The sequence below is a fragment of the Pongo abelii genome, chromosome 3 (assembly GCF_028885655.2).
Source record: "Pongo abelii isolate AG06213 chromosome 3, NHGRI_mPonAbe1-v2.0_pri, whole genome shotgun sequence".
Taxonomy (NCBI): Eukaryota; Metazoa; Chordata; class Mammalia; order Primates; family Hominidae; genus Pongo; species Pongo abelii.
Window position 1 is genome coordinate 195,502,491 of NC_071988.2, and position 19,545 is coordinate 195,522,035.

Genomic DNA, 19,545 nt, shown 5'->3' on the forward strand with positions numbered 1-19,545 from the left:
TGGACACTTAGGTTGATTCCATATCTTGGCTATTGTGAATAGTGCTTCAGTCAACCTGACAGTGCAGGTATCCTTTGATATACTAATTTCCTTTCCTTTGGATAAATACCCAGTAGTGGGATGGGTGGGTTGTATGGTAGTTCTATTTTTAGGTTTTTGAGAAACCTCCATACTGTTTTCCATAATGGCTGTTGTAACTTACATTCTCACCAACAGTGTATGAGAGTTCCCTTACTCTGCGTGTTTGCCAGCATTGTTATTTTTTGTCTTTTTGATAATAACCATTCTGACTCAGATGAGATGATACTTCATTGTGGTTTTGATTTGCATTTCCCTGATGATTAGTGATGTTGAGTATTTTTTCATATATCTGCAGTGTTTAACAGAGCTAAGTCTAAATGCAACATATAGAATAGGTTAAATGGGAGACACTGTTGGATTAATTCAGACTGCAGTGGTTGAGGATTTGGATCCCAAAGAAGAGAACAATGCCAGTATCTTCACCAATTCTATCTTTCCTATTACATCAGAGTGGGTGTCCGCCTCCCAACCAGGCCAGTCCCCATGACTTCTTTGGCTCCTATCCCTTCTTCATTCTCAAGAACTTTCTACACTTGATTACCCCTTCTCTCACATGCTTTTTAATGTCTCACCCTTGCCTTTGCTTTTAAAAACCTTCAAGCTTTTCCTATTAAAAACAAACAATTTTCTCATTCCACTTCATATTTCTTCTAGCTGCCTCTTCATCTCTATTCATCCCTTAACAGGCAAATCAAATTTTTCAAAAAATGTTGTCTATTCTTGTTTGTATTGTTTCCACATCTCCCAACTCCACACTTCCACTCACTCCAGTTGGGCTCTTGACACTATTACCCTACCAAAACAGCTGTCACTAAAGTTATCAGTCAGCTTAAACTTCACGTTACCAAATGGAATCCTCATCTTGCTTGGCTTCTTGACATAGTTCACCGTGCCCTGTGTCTTGAACACAGTTTTGGTTTTTGGTTTTCTTTCCACATATTGGGCTAGTCATCTGTCTCTTCTATGGTCTCACCCTCTTCCATCAATCAAGTAAGGGGTGGATTCCTCGAGGCGGGATCCAAGGTCCTCTCCTTTTCTCACTTTATGATCTCTCCATCATTCGTCTTATTGGCTCTTGAGTCAGTTATTATCTGCATGAAGATTTCTGCCAAATTATATTCTCCAGTCCAGACCTCTTCACTGAGCTATAAATTCTATGTTTCCATCTCCTCTTGAGTGTTTCAGAAGCACTTCAAATCAGCATATCTAAAAGGGAACTCATCAACTTCAATTCTGGTCTATTTCAGTGTTTCCTCTCTCAGTGAATAGTATCCAGTTGTATAAGTTACAAATCTTAAAGTCATTCTTCATACCTCCCTCTCCTTCATCACACATATGCAATCCATCATGATTGGATAGCAAAAGTAAACATTTGCTCATTTTACTTCCTAATTGCTATAATTTGGATGTCTGTCCCCTCAAACTTCATGTTGTAATTTGAGTCCCAATTTTGGAGGTGAGGCCTAATGGGAATTGATTGGGTCATGGAGGCAGATCCCTCATGTATTGTTTTATTGCCATCTTCACTGTAATAAGTGAGTTCTCATTCCGTTAGTTACCAAAAGCACTGGTTATAAAACAAAACAAAACAAAACAAAAAAAACTGGCACCTCCTCTCTGTCTCTTGCTCCCTGTCTCGCCATGTGATCTCTGCACACACCTGCTCCCCTTCCCTACTGCCATGCATGGAAGCAGCCTGAGGCCCTATTAGAAGGAGATGCTGGTACCATGCTTTCTTACACAGCCTGCAGAACTCTGAGCCAAATAAACCTCTTTTCTTTATAAATTATGCAGCTTCTGGTATTTCTTTATAGCAATACAAATGGACTAAGCCACTAATTAACCCTTGAATCTGTCCACTTTCCACTTTTTTTCTTCCACCACCAAGATTCTCATCCAGACTACTGCTGTCTGTTCTGGAATCTATCCTCAGTCACTCTGGCCTGTTTCCAGGTCTGTTCTCTGACTACTTAGCCAGGGGATTGTTTTCAAAATGCTTCTGTCCCTTCCAAGGTACATTAAAGCTATTAACTTGCTTTTTACTGCTCTCAGATGAGGTCCAGATGCATTACCATGGACATCAGGCCTGGCTTGATCTAGCTACTACCTAATCTTCAGCCTCACCTTGCCCCAGGCATGCCTCACTCTGTACTCCAGCCATATCTAGTCCTTCTTGCTTGGCATAGGCCTTCCTGCTACAGGCACTTTGCACAACACGTTCTCTTCCTGGGATACTCTTCCCTCCTCTCTTTACCTAACTAATTTCTCTTCTTTCAGATCTTTGCTCAGTGATATACTCATTCTCAAGAAAGCCTTTTATTTTACTTTATTTATTTTTTTTGACACGGAGTCTTGCTCTGTTGCCCAGGCTGGAGTGCAGTGGCATGATCTCTGCTCACTGCATGCTCCACCTCCCGGGTTCACACCATTCTCCTGCCTCAGCTGGGACTACAGGCGCCTGCCACCACGCCCGGCTAATTTTTATATTTTCAGTAGAGACGGAGTTTCACCGTGTTAGCCAGAATGGTCTCGATCTCCTGACCTCGTGATCCGTCTGCCTCGGCCTCCCAAAGTGCTGGGATTACAGGCGTGAGCCACCGCGCCCAGCCACAAGAAAGCCTTTTCTAACTTCCTAAATTGGATCAATTCTCCTTGAAGCTTCTTACAGCACCATGTTTATATGATTATTTGTTTATCTGTCTGCCCCACTGGACAGAAAGAGCCACAAAAGCAGGGATGTATTTGCTTACCTTTGTATCTCTGTAACCTGGTACACAGTAGATACTCAGTACGTATTTGTGAAACCATCAGTTAGGCATTTGAAAGGAATGTCTAGGGCACAGCAACAAGGGGATCACAAAAATGCTTTGTGTGCTGTAGAAGGTAGAAAGCAGTATAACAGATCCATCCCCTAGCTGGGTAGGAGAGAACTGTGAGGAGTCCGGAGGCCTTTCTAGTTCCATGCTCCTGGGGCCTCCACTGTTGTCTATCAGAGAGCTGGGAGCGAGCCCCACTGCAGCACTGCCATTACCATACTTCCGTGGCCTGTACCTTCAGACTTTGTCATTCTTGTTACTTCAACATCATGACTGCAGTTTTTAGCCCTGTTGACCACTCTGGTCTTGAAATTCTCTCCCACTTTGCCTTCTGTAGTATTTTATTTTTAAGTTTTTTCTTATCTCTCTGACAACATCTTGGCTTCTCTTCCCACTCATTTGCTCTATCCGTGTACTCATTCCAAAATTCAGCTTTGATCTCATGGCTCCCATGTAAGAGGATAAAGTCTGAACCTCTCAGCAGTTCTTAAGAGGCCCTCTGAGGAACTTGCCGGTATCTCAAGTTTCATCTCCTGGCCTTCTGTTATAGCAAATGATTTGGCGTTCTCTGACCACTCCATGTTTTTATGATTTTGTGCCTTTTCCTCTTGCCCCACCTTGCATCCCCACCGCCTGTGTCCTGGGGAGCCTCTACTATTTTCAAAATGCAGATCAGGTCACTTAGGCCTGCTCAGGCATTCCCTTCCTCCAGTCTGTGACTCCCTTAGAGGCAAGGCCTTTTTCTATAACATGGCACTTTTATATAGAGTACCTGGCATATAGTAGACCTGTAATAAATATTCAGATAACTAAAAGGACAGTTCTTTTATCTTTTAATGATGCGTATAAATAGTAACCTGAATGACAAATAACACTCATGATAAACCAGAGTATCACTGAAAAAGCATTTCCTCTTGAGAACAGACCTCTTGATAGTAAAAAAGTAAAATGTCAAAAAGTTTATTACATAAATAACCTTGATCTACTCTGACTGTATTTTTCTGTCTCACATAATTCTGTTACATTGTTACACCCTCCTAAAATGGATGTCTAGTCATGACATGGTAATAAAATGTTGTTCCAGGCTTTAAAATGATACATCTGCCCTGAAAGCTTTGAGGTATTTTTTTCCCTGGGGTGGTTATTTTTTCAGATTTCCAAGAGAAGGTTATCATATACCAATCATAATGTATGTGTTGTAAAGCCACACATTGCAATACTTTTTTAATGAGCTGTTATGTAAGCCATGCTTCAGGGCAAAGCGGGGATGCAGTGGAGGAAGAGCCGTTTTATGCATTTCCAGCTGCACAAAGTAGTAACATTTCATGTGGCAGTGCTATATTCATTCTCGAGTTTCTCCCCTAGAGGGATAATAGGACATTGCTTTTTTGCCTTTCAAAAGGGTATAACAAAACATTCTCTCCCAACACAAATGCCGCATTTGACCTCATTCTGCTCTCAGTCAGTAAAATGTTTTTCTTAGTGTCATAAGAATTATTTTCTGTTGGTGACTTTAATTTCCTATAAGGTTTTTAGGGAGGTTTGGAAATCATTATATGGTTTCACTGGGTTTGCCAGATGTGAAGGAGGATTAAGAATTAAACTGTTTGCTTGGCTTTGGCTAGTATTAGATTATAAAATGCACTTTTATTGGAAACAAGAATCAAAGGATGGGCCTAAATAAGTACTTCCCTGGATTAAAAAAAAAAAAAAAAAGTGTTAACAGTGTGGTCTCCAGGGATTGATATTCGGAATGCTATTTTAAAATATTTTAAAGAGGATCGAGAAAAGAGAGAGTCTTAGCTCTTCTAGGTACTAAAGTAGGGTTGATTGGCACAAGCTGAAAGTTCATTCCAAAACATGATGTGAGTGGGCAGAAGAGGAGCAGATGTGACCTCATTTTCAATCAGTTCAGCTTTTAAGCCGTTCCCCTTTCTCCACCTGATGAAATGCTGTGGTTGTTCTTTTGAAGGGTCTGTTATCAGGGTTAATTTCTTATTATCCTACTAAGCCATTTGGTTTTTAAATGTATATTTCCTCTCTCCATGTGCATACATAATATATATGCGTACATAAATTATTCATATGTGTAAAATTTCTCAGAGATTTTATTTTACAATCTTTCTTTCATTACTTTGCTTTCATTTTTTTTTTCTCTTCACTTTCCCAGTACCTTTCTTATTTTTAGACAGATCATTTTGTAGGAATAATGTGGTAAGATATTTCTTGTAAAATATTGACTTTTATTAAAATATTTTGTGTAATTTATGATATCTCATCTTTAGAATAAAAATGCTACTTAGGAGCTTTCTTTTTAAAATTCAGGAATTGCTTAGCTCCTAAACATGAAGAGTTAAAATCTACTAGATCCTTTTATTATTTCTAAAAGGTATAATTATCAGCCTTTTACTACCTATGGGAGATGGGCTTTTCAGTGGCATTCGTATGCCTTGTATTTATAGGCCTATCTTGGCATACGTGCTCTTACCACTGAAATGATGGCATAAACTTTGACAAATGCAATTTTATCACCTTTTGAAATATACTACAAAACGATGTATTGACTGTTTAATATTTATGTGTGATTTTTTTCAAGTTCAGTTCAAATCAGCTAAGGAGTTAATGTTAAATATTCACAATAAAAAATATTTTTTTAAACCTGTAATGCATATTTATGATTCAGTTTATGAACCAAAGCATGAATTTTTATAAGTTCTCTGAAAGATAGAACTTACGTAGATTTCATAAATATTTTCAAATTTCTTGTGTTACATAGACTTCTTAATTAGTTGTCTATGATGATAACTTTGATCTGCTCCAAATAAACAGTCTTAAGAATAAAAGTTTTTCTGTAAGACAATAATCAATTTGTTGTTTATTTTTCTGTTGCAAAAATTAACCTGTATTTTGGTCCTTTAATTACTTGGTTGTTTTTAAAATTTATTCCCACTTGAGTATTAACTCATGTTTTTCTGACCTGATTTAGCAGGGAACTGTTTGCAAGACAAATTCGCCAAGAGAACTAAGACTAACATCAGCAGATTTACTTTTTCATGTTTAAATAAAGTACTCATTTTCCATGAAGTGCCAACATGATTTATCCAAATCTGAGGAAGAGAAGAAACTAAAAAAAGGATTATTCAAATTTTAGATTTGTAGGGAAATAATGTTTTCACTTATCTCATTTGGATTCCCAAAATGCTAGCTTAAACCAAGCCAAGCAGTGGCATAAGATAATAGACCCAAAATCAGTTTATCTTCCAGCAGGATAATAGATGAGCCACAGCTGGATGTTCTCCATTTACTCATCCATGAGCAAACATGCACTGAGTACCTGCTGTCTACTAGGTACTCGGGACACACAGATAAATAATACACAGTATCTGTCCTCAAAGAGCCCTCAGTCTGACTGGGGAGAAACATACAAACAGATACTAAGGCAATACAGAAGTGCAATGTTAGAAATATTCACAGGTACGAAAGCAGAAAGTGCATCTGTGTAAACAAAACAAAACAAACAAACAAAACAGGACCCAGGACCGTGGGAGGAGGGCAGAGTTTCCCAGGAGCTGGTTCCTGAGTTTAAATGTGCTGGTTTGAGCTATTGTGTAGTTAATGGTAAGTTCACATTTACAAAATAGAACATTAGACATTACAGTGTTAACACAAAGAAGGGTTTTGTATGAAATCTCCCTTTTTCCAGTAATAATTTTAACTTATATGTTGAGAATCGAAAGTTTTTATTTTGTAATTTACCCTGATGCCTTTAAAATATGCAGTGCATTGTTATGGTTCTTTAAAAGTAAATTTAGCATAACTTTAGTAAATTTGATCACCTACTTCAGTTTGGATGAACTAAATTTTGTTGAAAATTGTACTGTATACTTCTGAGTAAATATAATGGATTTGTTACCCATATTTACTAATATCACTACCAAGACCACTTTTAAACTATACCTAATCACTGGAATAATCTAGAGTTCCAAAAGATCAAACTTGTGACTTAGAAGATTTTATATTTCTGAAGTTTTTCTTCTTAATATAGCCTCTTATCTCGGAAACACTTTAAATAAATGTATATCATCTAAAGAAAGTTATACTTGTCCATTAAGATTGGGTTCTGGTAAAATAAAGGTAATATTTCTTGTCAGTTGAAGGGCAGTTTTCCTAAAGCCTGAGTGAAGAGGTGCCTCCCCACCAGAAAGTATATTCACTCACAGTGTCTAATGATCTGAGATTAAATGTCAAATACTTACTAATGTATCTACTTGAAATAGAGATGGCGATGGAAATTGGACACTGGCTAATTTTTTTTTTTTTTTTTTTGAGACGGAGTTTCGCTCTTGTGCCCAGGCTGGAGTGCAATGGCGCAATCTCAGCTCACTGCAACCTCCGCCTTCCAAGTTCAAGAGATTCTCCTGCCTAGGCCTCCCGAGTAGCTGGGATTACAGGCATGCGTCACCACGCCTGGCTAATTTTTGTATTTTTAGTAGAGATGGGGTTTCTCCATGTTGGTTAGGCTGGTCTCGAACTCCAGACCTCAGGTGATCTGCCCACCTTGGCCTCCCAAAGTGCTGAGATTATAGGCATGAGCCACCGTGCCTGGCCGAAACCAAGACTGGGGATACCATCAGTGCATAATTATTGTCCAAAGACAGAACATATGGGACTAATGTGTCAGTGTTTTTTATATACTAAATTGAAATAAATCTGGTGGGAACAAACCTGTTTAACCCTTGTTTGGCTTCTTCAATGTTTTAAATGCTTAGAACGGTTCAAAGTTTTTCACATTGAGATCCAGCTCCCCATCTTTCCCCTGGAGGAAGAAGCTCTGTGGGGTGTTAGAAACAGGGGGATGGCTGTGCATGCTTTGCTTCTGTTTAAGAAGGGAATTCAGTCTCCAGAAGGGAGGGGATTGCACTGGATGCTTGGAGCAGGCATCAGAACCTGTAGATGGTTTTGGATAATCTTCATATGAGGTTATCTTCAATAACTCAAAGAGTTGATTGACAAAAAATAGTTGATTAGCCAGGCACAGTAGTTCATCCCCTGTAATCCTAGCATTTTGGGAGGCCGAGGTAGGAAGATCGCTTGAGTCCAGTAGTTCAAGACCAGCCTGGGCAACAAAGTAAGACCCCATCTCTATTAAAAAAGAAAGAAAAGAAATAGTTGGTATTTTTCTGATGAGCATGTAGTGTTTTTGGTACATTTAATTTTCCTGTTAAGTCAGGCAAATCACGAAATTATACTAATGATGTAGGAGAAATTGCATTAAAACTGGGGGAAAAGAGCCCAGGATTTAAAACTTACCTCATCTAGATATTCTGTAGTTGATCACAATTACTGTACAGAATGCAGAGATCTTTAGACAATTATCGTGTTGATACAGATGGGGACTTCTTTTAAGAATTCCAAATGGTAATGCATAAAAATCCTAAGATTGGTTAACAAGTTGCAAAATTGTGAGATTTATTGGGAGGCTCTTATATAATGGAAATCTTCCTTTTATTCAGATGACTAGGTGTTCAAAAATGTGATATAGACAACTTTTTAAGAAGATACCTTTGTTTTTGAAACAGGGTCATGCTCTGGTCCGCAGGCTGGAGTGCAGTGGCACAATCATGGATCCCTGCAGCCTAGGAAGATACTCATTTATTTCAGTATTCTTCATTATAGTACAGGATAGATCTGTATTATATACTGTGTTATATATTTTGCTTGTTTGGTTAAAGGGGGGTGGCATTTAATTGGCTCAAAATGCCCCCTTAGAAACCTGATAAAATCTTTCCAGTAGATGGCTAAAACTGCTTCACAGACTTACCCACTTGTAACTGCAGTTGCCATAGTGTATTAGAAGTCTTGAGATAAAAATAAAAGATATAACTATTAGCTATTCCATAATAGGCATCACTCCATTGTCAAGAGTCCCAGTGTTTCAATCCGTAAAGTAAGTTTGGGACGAACTGGTTTACTGTGTAGTACTCAGCCTGGTTACCCTGCTTAAGTTTAATATACAGTATTAGAGTTGCTGACTTTGATTTCTTTTAGTGGAGCATTATGATGTCAACTCTACTATTTTCTCTATTTTGTTACCCTTTGGTTTGTATCTTGGCCTGATACTTAAAGAAAGGGAAAAAAAAAAAAGATAAAGAAGAATAGGAATTCCTCTAAGCGAGTCTATTTCTTTGAGCAGATAATTCTTACCAGAATGTCATACTTTAAGCCACAGCTAGAGCTTATATAGAATTTTTATATTTCCATGAACTTACCTGAAAGCACCCTTCATCCATTTTCAGTTCTGTCCTGGTTGCTAACAGAGGCATTGCCATTGGAAAGTGGCCTTCAATCTCTTTCTGGTTTAGGGATATTAAAATATACTTGGAAATGGGTCCTTTCCTGTATGGATGACATTCTAGATATTTAAGGACTGGTAAGGTCTCTGTTTAATCTTGGGCTTATCCATTTTAAGCCCTGATTAACCGCAGACAAATTCCTTGACCATGCCCAGCAGGGCTACAGCTCCCAATGCAGTCATCGCTCAGTGCTCTGAAAGGAGCAAGACATGGAGGTCTTCAGTCAGCCGGAAATGTCTAGTCCATCCAGCTGTAACTAAGCAGAGAGAAAGAAGGGTACTGAGGCTGGTGCACTCCACATTCCCACCCACATCCTGCCACATGTTGGTGAGAGTCTGGGGAGCCCCAGCCTACTAGCACGCCTTGTTCCCTCTGAATTTCTGGAGCTTATTTATTTTTACCACCTCCCTCTCTGCTTTTTGTGTCCATTCCTTCTGCTCCTTTTAGGTAAGTGCAGCCAGAGAAAGGATGCTGATACGATTTTTCTGATGAAAGATGTGTTTGATCAAGAGAGTTAAAATCACAGAATGAAGTTTGGCTTGTTATGCCTTTAAATTCTGTGGCTCATGAAGTATGATAACCAAATAGTGTGCATGTTGTTCAAGCAGTGGCCCTTTCCTAAAGCTAAGTCGTCATTTCTCAAGAGATCATGTGACTGCATAAGCTCATCATTAAAAGCTTAGTTTTCTAGGCTTCACCTGTGATTTCAAATTCAAACAAGCCTATGTTACTGTCATTTGCTCTAAAGACCATTTTTCTAAATCCCTTTGGATTTATATTATCTCTACCAAGGCATGGCCATCTTGGAAAAATATTACATATAAGCAGGATTTGGGGATAAGAAGGGATACTTTGTAAGTTGTAAGGTGGATGGTGACTAGCCTGACCTTACTTCTGGTAATCCATATTACCATCCAGTGATAAGTGATTATATTTTTCAGTCCATTTCTACCTTTATGAACATACTGATCTTGGAAAATTATCTACTCATCCTCTTTTCCATTTCTATTTAACAGTGATTCATTGGTTTGGGCTGTAGAGTGGATCAGCTGGTGTTTACGAAGTTATCATAGTACCAGTGAGTCACAGAGGCATCTACTGATTCTCATTCACTCTCAGAAAGGAGGAGTATGTAGCTTTCCTCCTCAGGGGAGTAAAGTATTACACCACTTTATAGCCGTTGTTTGAATCATATAATTAAGATTTGATGTAATTATTCTTAGTTGACTTGGGATTAGACAGACAATTCTTGTATTTGGTTTTGCCTTCAGATTTAATGACATGCAGCCTTTGAGAAGTGAGCAAATTCAATTTTTCTGGTGCTATTATATAGCATTATTAAAAGTACAGTGCCGTGTAGGGAATATAGAGTTATGTTCTTGGTGAATTCATAAGGTATTGCCAGTACGGGTCTATCTGATCTAAGCCCTGCTCTCCCATTTTGTATTTTCCATTCTTTATCTCCCCTTTTCTTTTCGGAGTCTATCTTACCACCAAAGCAGAAATTTTAGGATTCTTTCATTTATTCAGTGAGTATTTATTGAGGAATTATGTGCCAGGATAAGCATTGGGCATGCAGTGGTGTGTACGATGGACATAGCCTCTGCACTTTCACAGAACTTACAGTCTAGTGCAGGGATTAGGGGACCAAATCCAGCCCAACACCTGTCTCTGTAAATACATGGTTACTGGAACACAGCCATACCCATTCATTTACATATTGTCTATGGCTGCTCCCACACTGCAGAGGCAGACTTGAGTAATTACCACAGGGACCCTGTGGTCTGCAAAGCCAAACATGTTTACTACTTAACCCTTTGAAGAAAAAGTTAGCTGACCCCTCTCTCATGGATAGTGCTGGAGACATTTCATAAATGCAGTCTAGAACCGGAAAAGCCTTGCCAACCCCCTTGAGGAGTGTGTATTCTCCAGAGGACAGTGGGCTACTGCTGGAATATTGTAAGCAGGGAAAGAAACATGTTGATGTATGAATTTTAGAAAAGTCCCTGTGGCTGCTGTGTAGGAAGTATGTGTCAGGCCGAGAAGCACTAGGTCATAGTAGCTAAGAGTATAGATCCTGAGCCAGACTATTTGGATTGAAATTTTGACTCTACTACATACTGATTCTAATCTTAGGTAACTTCCCTGTCAGATATCCTGTCTATAAAATAGACATGGCAATCATAGTACCTAACTCATGGGATTGAATAAGTTAATGTATTTGAAGCACTTAGGACACAGTGTTTACCATCATCACTATTATTCCTATTGTAATCTTGTTCAGAGGTGAGGATGCCTGAATTAAGGCAGTAGCAGTGAGGATGATAGAAAGAAGTGGCCAGATGGAGGCTCTACACAGGTGATAGAATTGACAGGAATTTATGATTAATTGGATGTCAGAAGGGTAGATAAAAGAGAATAAAAAGTTGAGGATGATTACAGGTTTTGGATTTCATCAGTTGAGTGAATGATGGTTTCAGTCCCTGAAGTAAGGAGACAGTCAGTGAAACAGGCTTGTGATGTGAGGTGAATGATAGCTTCAGTTTTTGGTATGTTAAATTTAGGTACTAGAGAGATATGAATAGAAATGTTCAGGAAGCAGTTGCCTATAAGGTTTTGAGTTCAGAAAGGTGATATGGGCTGGGGAAATGGATGTAGCAATGATCACTATAAAACTGGTCACTAAGCTTGGAAGAGAATGAAATAACCCAGAATGAGGATGGAATGACAAATAGACTAATAACAGAACCCTAAAGAACACTAATAGTTTAAGATTAGACAAAGAACCATTAAGTTAAGAAAAAAAAAAACTTTTGGAGGAAAATAAACATGAATTTTTAATCCATTAAAATTTCTGTCGTTGAAATAGTTGAATTTGAAAAATATTTAAATTTGCAATTTTGGTATTAGCATAGGCCAACCTAAACTATAGCATGTATTTCACAATTTGATTTCATGTACTATCATATTCTATATTCTTCTAATATTCAATTTCTTCTCTATGGAACATTAGGTAACTTAGTAGATGCTATGGCTATGGATGCTGACATCATATGAGCTGTTCAAACTACTCTTCTATATTTAATAACATTTCCTTACCTCCCTGTTTACCAATTCACTTGAGCCTGTGATAGGAAAAACTGAAGTGGAGGAGAATTTCTTTCTCCTTTTTGTGTTATACTTGTTTCAGCATCAACAACTTGGAACCAGTTTGTTACAACATTTTATGATATCTCTATATTAATTTACCTACAACACTAACATAAGTAAGTATAATTTTGGAAGGAGCCAGGAGATAAATTGGAGAAACGAACACTTTTTCCATCATCAGAATCACCCCTTACCTCTCTTACAGTCATGCGTGCCTTACACTTTACTTAGTTAATTCCCAAGAGAATCTTCCTGAATATGATTTCCAGCAAAACAGCCTTCTACTCACTTACTCTGACCCTTAGTAGGGCTCACAGATTAGGCTCAAGCTAAGTCCCTGAGGTGGGACAATCAGAAGGCTGATCCAGAGGCTTTCTCAACCCTGTACCACACATGCCTGAAGAAAGGCATCACATTTATACAATCAGGCTGTGTTGCCTTTTCTATTTAGGGGGGAACTTGTGAAAAACTTTGAAATGCTCCCAAAAGATGACTGTCTAACTCAACTTACCAGCTTATCTCACCCTTTCCTATTTTACAGTCCTGGAAATTACAGAAAACTGAGAGTGATGCAAAGGACTCTTGTCCACTGAAATGGAAATAGTTCTGGTGGAATGCAATTGATTATTGCCCTATGCAGAGTGACCAATTGAACCAGATTTGCATCTATTTGTAAATTCTTTGCAATATTCTTGATGTTTATGTTTGTCCTTTGGATTTATTTTTGAACCAGTTGTAATATCTTACAGTTCCTTTTTTAATGAGTTAGTTAAAATCTATGTCCCGTCTTCAAAAAAAATTATCTTGTTATATATACACGTATGTTTATACATGCATATCACATCTGTAGAAAAATTCACAAGAAGTTGGTAGCTGTAATTAGCCCTGCAGAAGGAAAGGCAGGAAAGCTTGCTTTTCACTGCATGCCCTTTTGGATGTTTTGAATTTTGTGTTGTATGCCTGTGTTACCTAAACAAATACAAAATTTTAAAAAGTTTCTTTTTGAACTCTTGAAAGTCAGGACTTAGCGATCCCTTAACTACTAACTTCACATCTGAAATAACTGACTTTCTATAAAGGTTTTTGCCTCTAAATAAACTACTAATAGAGAGCAGCCTACACATCAACATCATACTTAGAGACTTACTTTTGTATTTTTTAAGGCAAACTAGTAAACTTTACTTTTCAAGGTAGCTCTAACCCTGTAGAAAGATTTTGGTCAGGTGGTGCTAATATTATGACTAATCTGTTGGGGAATCACACAGTCTTAGTGTAGAGGGAAGTGGCAGACCCATCAGCCTATTTTGCATTTATTCTGTGTGCACCTTGCCTCTTCACCAGCTGTGTCCTCTATAATCCCCTTGTCTAATTATAACGAGCAGCCCTCCCATTAAGCCAGTGATTCTCAGGCTCAGATGTGTATTAAAATCACCAGGAGTGCTTTTAAAAATCGAAATGCTTAGACCAATTAAATCACAATGTCTGAGGGTAAGACACAGACATTGGCATTTTTTAAAGCCATCAAGGTGATGCCAATGTTGAGAAACAGTGTCTTGTGCAAAGAATGGTACTGGCTTAGGAAAAAACTTAACATATAATACCTCAGAAGCAAAAGCACTCAGGATATCTGACTGGAAGATCTGCATAGGTGATGAAGATGGTCCAAACAGAAAAGAGAGGCACCCTTTACTGTGAATGAATATCCTTGTACAAAGAATCTGTTTTGACCCATGCCGCTTCTGGAATGGGGCAAACTAGATATGGGGGAGTGGTTTAAAAGCCCAAGCTGACTTAGTGACAGGTATTAGCTTTTTTTATACTTCTGAATTCAGATAAACTCTCAGTGAGTAAAAAATACCAAATTGGGACTCTGCACATCCCTGCCTTGTTCCTCTGCCATTTGGGGCACTGATCCAGCCTGCTGAGTGACATCCATCTAATACCACTGCCACCATATGGTTGTGCTACCGACAGAAGGTCATATTTATCACACACGGGACAACTGGGAAAACCACATACTGTACAAACATGACCTATTAAGCATCTGTTTTAATCAAAGATTCTAGCACTTCTTTGCTCTGACCCTTAAAAATATGCTTTATTAAGAGGTCTTTGATAGAGAGGTAGATTTGTAAAGGGAGAAGTAAAAATGCATCCTGTCATTAATTTTGAAATAGTGAGGCGAGGAGATAGCCTATTTCTTGGTATTTCCTCTCTACCCTGAAAGATATCTTCCAATGGGAAGTCCTGATTAATGGCCTGCTTATATTCCGAACTGTTTTATTGTTGCCTCAGCCTTTTTTAAAACCTGAAAATTGGTCTCATGAGCTCTACTGTGGTGTTTTGCCTTCATGTACTCATTGTATATCCCCTCCCTTTTGTATAGGAAGACAGAGATGTCAATGACCCCATGCCCAACCGAGGCGGCAATGGACTAGCTCCTGGGGAGGACAGATTCAAACCTGTGGTACCATGGCCTCATGTTGAAGGAGTAGAAGTGGACTTAGAGTCTATTAGAAGAAAAAACAAGGCCAAAAATGAACAAGAGCACCATGCTGGAGGAGATTCCCAGAAAGATATCATGCAGAGGCAGTATCTCACATTTAAGCCTCAGACATTCACCTACCGTGATCCTGTGCTTCGCCCAGGGATCCTCGGTAACTTTGAACCCAAAGAACCTGAGCCTCCTGGAGTGGTTGGTGGCCCTGGAGAGAAAGCCAAGCCATTGGTTTTGGGACCAGAGTTCAAACAAGCAATTCAAGCCAGCATTAAAGAGTTTGGATTTAACATGGTGGCAAGTGACATGATCTCACTGGACCGCAGCGTCAATGACTTACGCCAAGAAGAGTAAGCACACATCCTCTTCTTTCTAAAAATGGGGCAGCTGTTGTTTTCATAGGTTTTTAGGTTTAGTTAGATTGTTAGAATGGAGAAATTATTGATGCCTTTATTTCAAGGAAATAAGAGGATCTTTGAACAGCATGATGGTCAGAAGGAGGCAGTCCCTCCATTTATGCTATTGTATTGAAGGCGGGCTGTATAAAATTCCGGGGCCCTCTACGTCAGTGCTATTCAAAATATGGTCCCCAGACTGGCACTGGTCAATGAATTTTTTGTTACCAGTCCACAGTGAGAAAATGAGCTTGCACCAGGATGTAAGTCAACTACACTATTAAATATGTTGTTTAGTTTTAAGTGACAATTTTTTAATAGCAAAACTTCCTTGATTTGTTGATTTTCATTCTGGAGCAAGTGCCTTATCTTATTGTGGAACAATAGCAAACAGTAACAGTGTTCTGGGTGTCTCGCATAATTAACTAGATTTATGTTTCCTTTAATTTTTTTCCTCAGTACTGAAACTGGGAATTGAAACACTTTACTATATGCAAAAGTAACACTCAGATAGATAAAACTGTGACCTAAGATTTCCAATTCTTTTCATGTAGTATGATTTTTAAATGAAAGATTTTCAGCTCTTAACTTTTGATGGATAGTGATTATTGAATGAACTCAAAGCTTTTCTCTTTCAGTTTATTCAATAACTGGTTCTACTACTATAGGATCTACATAGCTTTCATTAATGTAGTTGGAAATTTAATTCACTGCTACTAGAAAACACTCAAAATGTATTCCTGATGATGTATTGTTAGCATAATCTTCATTTTTAAAAGGTTAATACAGCAGGTGCTCACACTCCCATACCTGTTCACATACACGTATGCATGTACACACACACACTCACACCTATTCACCAGCATTCTTTATGACCGCTAAGTAAAATCCTGTGTCCAATGTAATGCCATTCAATAGACTTTGAGCATTCCTGTACATTTACTGGTAAAAGTGAGAAGAGATCAGTGAATGTGCAAAGAAAGTAGGAGTGGAAGTGCAGCAGTGCGATGGTGAGTGATACAACCTCTTATACAGAGAAGAGTCAGAGCATCTCCCGGGGCTGTGAAGGAAGAACCTTAGAGTAATTTATTCCCAGTAGAGACTTGCCTAGTCATGGATAGCACTGCCAGATTTAGCAAATAAAAATACAAGATGCCCAATTAAATTTGAATTTCAGATAAATGGTGAAAAAATTTAGTATATGTTCCAAATATTGCATGGGACATATTTAAAAATTTTTTTTTAAATTTCAGGGAAATCCAATTTTAACTCGGTGTTCTGTGTTTTATCTGGCAGTCTTAGTCAGGAGATAAAGATGGTTGTTAAAGAGTTAGAGCTGCCATGTGGGGACCCTTTAGGATCCCTAACAGGATCTTGAGTCCCTCGTCTAGAGTGTGTCTCAGTTATCTTCAGTATAGCACTCAGTCAGATCCCTCATCTCTGTTACAGAGGTGCTTTGAGAAATGACTGGTGGCATTTCATCACTGTAATGAGGGAGAAGGGAAGGGAGTCTAACATTTATTGACTTTCTGCTGCAGGCTGGGACTTAGTATAAGTTATTGAATTCTCACAACCAAACTGTGAGAGAGCTCTTACCTGTGTGTGTGAAGTCTGAGGCTCAGACAGAGTTGTGACTTCTTTGCATTTACCCAGAAGAATGGCAAAACTGTGAGTCACCCCTAGGTGATTTGGTGCGAAAGCCCCTTCGTTTCCATCGCTGCACACCTGAGGTATATATATCTCTCTCTGAGTAGCGTACCTCAGTGCAGATGTTACAATCAGAGGGTGAGCTTAACAGTGTGGAAACAAGAGATTTTAGCACATAAACTGTTTATTTAAAAATATGTCACTTAAAACACCAATATAAATATAGCTAACTTTTCAATATAAGAAATAAGAAAATTAAATGATGTACAAGGCTTAAAGCACGGCACAGGATTTAGAGACATCCTCTGTGCCTCCCTCCCCTTCACCCCTCACATCCAGTCCACTAGCAAGGCCCCTTGGTTCTGCCACCAAGATGTAGCCCAGATCAGTTTTGAGGTCCGCTTCTTTCCTCTCCTCTGCCTCCACCTGAGGCCATGCAACCATCATCTCTCCTGGAATCCTGCAGAAGTCTCCTTACTGGTCTTTCCATTTCTACTCTTGCCTCTTACTGTCTATTATTCAGACAGAAATCAGTGTGGTCTTTTAGAAACCCAAATCTAAAACCATTCTGTGCCTTCCCGTTGCACTTAAAACCCAAACTCCTAATGTGCAGCATCCCCCACGCTGTGGCCCTTACCCACCTTGCAGACCTCTTCTTGCTACTATACTTCTTGCCCACATAGTCCAGCTGTGCTGGCCTGTCTCAGGTCTTCTGCATATGTTCTTCCCTCCTCCATGAATGCTTGTTCCTTTCTTCCCATGACGGGCTGGCTCCTTGCCATCCTTTAGGCCTCACTTGCACTTCTCTAACCATGCTGTCTAATTTGCTAAGGCCCCATTTTATTCTCTATTACTTCTCTTTAGCCATTTTGTTCATGGTATTTTATCAAATTTTATGATTAGATATTGGTTTATTAAGTTGTTTATTGGCTGTCTTTCTCATTAGATAAGTTCCTAAGAGCAAGAACTATGCCTATTTGTAAGCCTAGTAACTGACAAGTAAGAACTCAGTAGTAGTACCTAGTTGGTAAATATCTGTCGAGAATGAATGAATGTGTGAATGAAATCAGCCAGGGTTCAAACCTTGATGCCATCACTAGATGTGAGATCTTTGACCAGTTACTTGTCCTCTCTAACCCTCAGTTACCTAAACCTTAAGACGGATCTAACCATACCAATCTCTCAGGATTAGCATTAGAATTAAATGACATAATTGACTACAAAAAGTCTTTTATTAGCCTGTTGGTTAGAAACCTGAGTATTATTAGCTGTTTTTACTGCTATGGTATTTTCTTCATTACCTTGTCAACATTCGAATGTTTTCAGTTACTGTTTAGCTTTGATAGGCTCTGTTGCTTTTTGGAAAAGATAAATGTCACACATTGCCTTATCTACATCCTCTTGCTTCTACTAGTACCTTCCATGATGCTAAAGCCTTCATCTCCTTTGAAAATTTCAGACACACTGATTTCCATGGGAACCTCGCATCTCTGAGTCCTCCTTGCACCCCGCAGTTTTGTTCCTGTCTCCTTTCTTTCCTTCTTCCATGCCTTGCATAGCCAGTTGCGTCCCGTGTTCTTTCCTCTGGCACAACTGGAGCAGTGCCTAGAAATAGGACATTGCATGTTTTTGTGTATTATTTCTGTAAATATTGTGTCTCCAATAAAATTAAAAGGCCCAAATCTATTTTAGTAAATGCTCCTAAGCCTCTCTTTGAAATCCTATACTAGTGATAAAAGTCATTTTTTAATATTTCAAAATGCCCAAATATAATAAATCCCAGAAACTTTTTTAAACTGAATCCAAATTATTTTTTAAACTGGATTCTTTCTCCCACTTAAAAAAAATGAGATAGACTTCATTCCTTTTTGAACACTTAAAATTCAATGTAGAGTATAACATAATTTTCTAAGTAAAATTATTTATACTTTAGAATGTGGACAATCTTTGGAATTTTTCTCTAAAATAAAAACCAACCATGAATAAAAATCGCCTAAGTGTTGCATATTACCTAATATGCATATTAGCACTTGTCTGCTTTTCCTGGCAACATATTGAAAACATATCGCACATCCATATTGTGCACATGAGGATGCACCCTTCCTCATCCCTCATGGTGAATGTGCTTGGAGCCCCTCAGAAGCTGGCTTGCTGTGGCTGGCTTTTTGCCACTTCAGAACACAGGCCCTAACAGCCTTGTTCTCCTGCCTCTGTCTGTCATAGAAATGAGGCACCTGCATAGCTTAGAGACCAGGCTTGGGCTGTTTGTCCAGCTGTGACATCTGACACTGTGGTTAGCTTGTTCGTTCTTGCGGCTGTTCTGTAGTCTTTGTAGATGAATGTTCTCTTCCCTAGAAGCAGGAGAGAACTGTCCAGCTGCTGGCATGACTCACACTTCTGTATGTGATAGCTTTGAATTACATTCACTGACTGAGTAATTTATTGGCTGTTGATTGCTTGTTAAAAGGGTGAGTAACAGTATTTTGAATGAACTGGAGGCCTGCTTCTTTTTTAAAGACTTGAGCCAAGAATGACTTCACCTGCCTTCACACTTTTTTCTATAAAATACAAATATGATTTTCTTCACAGTTCAACAGATATTGAGT

General features: G+C 38.7%; 1 protein-coding gene across 2 annotated transcripts in view; it reads left to right on the plus strand.

Annotated features, from left to right (window-relative positions):
* The window catches only part of GALNT7 (polypeptide N-acetylgalactosaminyltransferase 7), a 149,328-nt gene that overhangs the window by 62,752 nt on the left and 67,031 nt on the right, over positions 1-19,545 (plus strand). For both annotated transcript variants that reach the window (XM_009240459.4, NM_001131156.2), the window contains 1 exon segment: positions 14,787-15,247. In XM_009240459.4, coding sequence (XP_009238734.1) covers positions 14,787-15,247 — 461 coding nt within the window.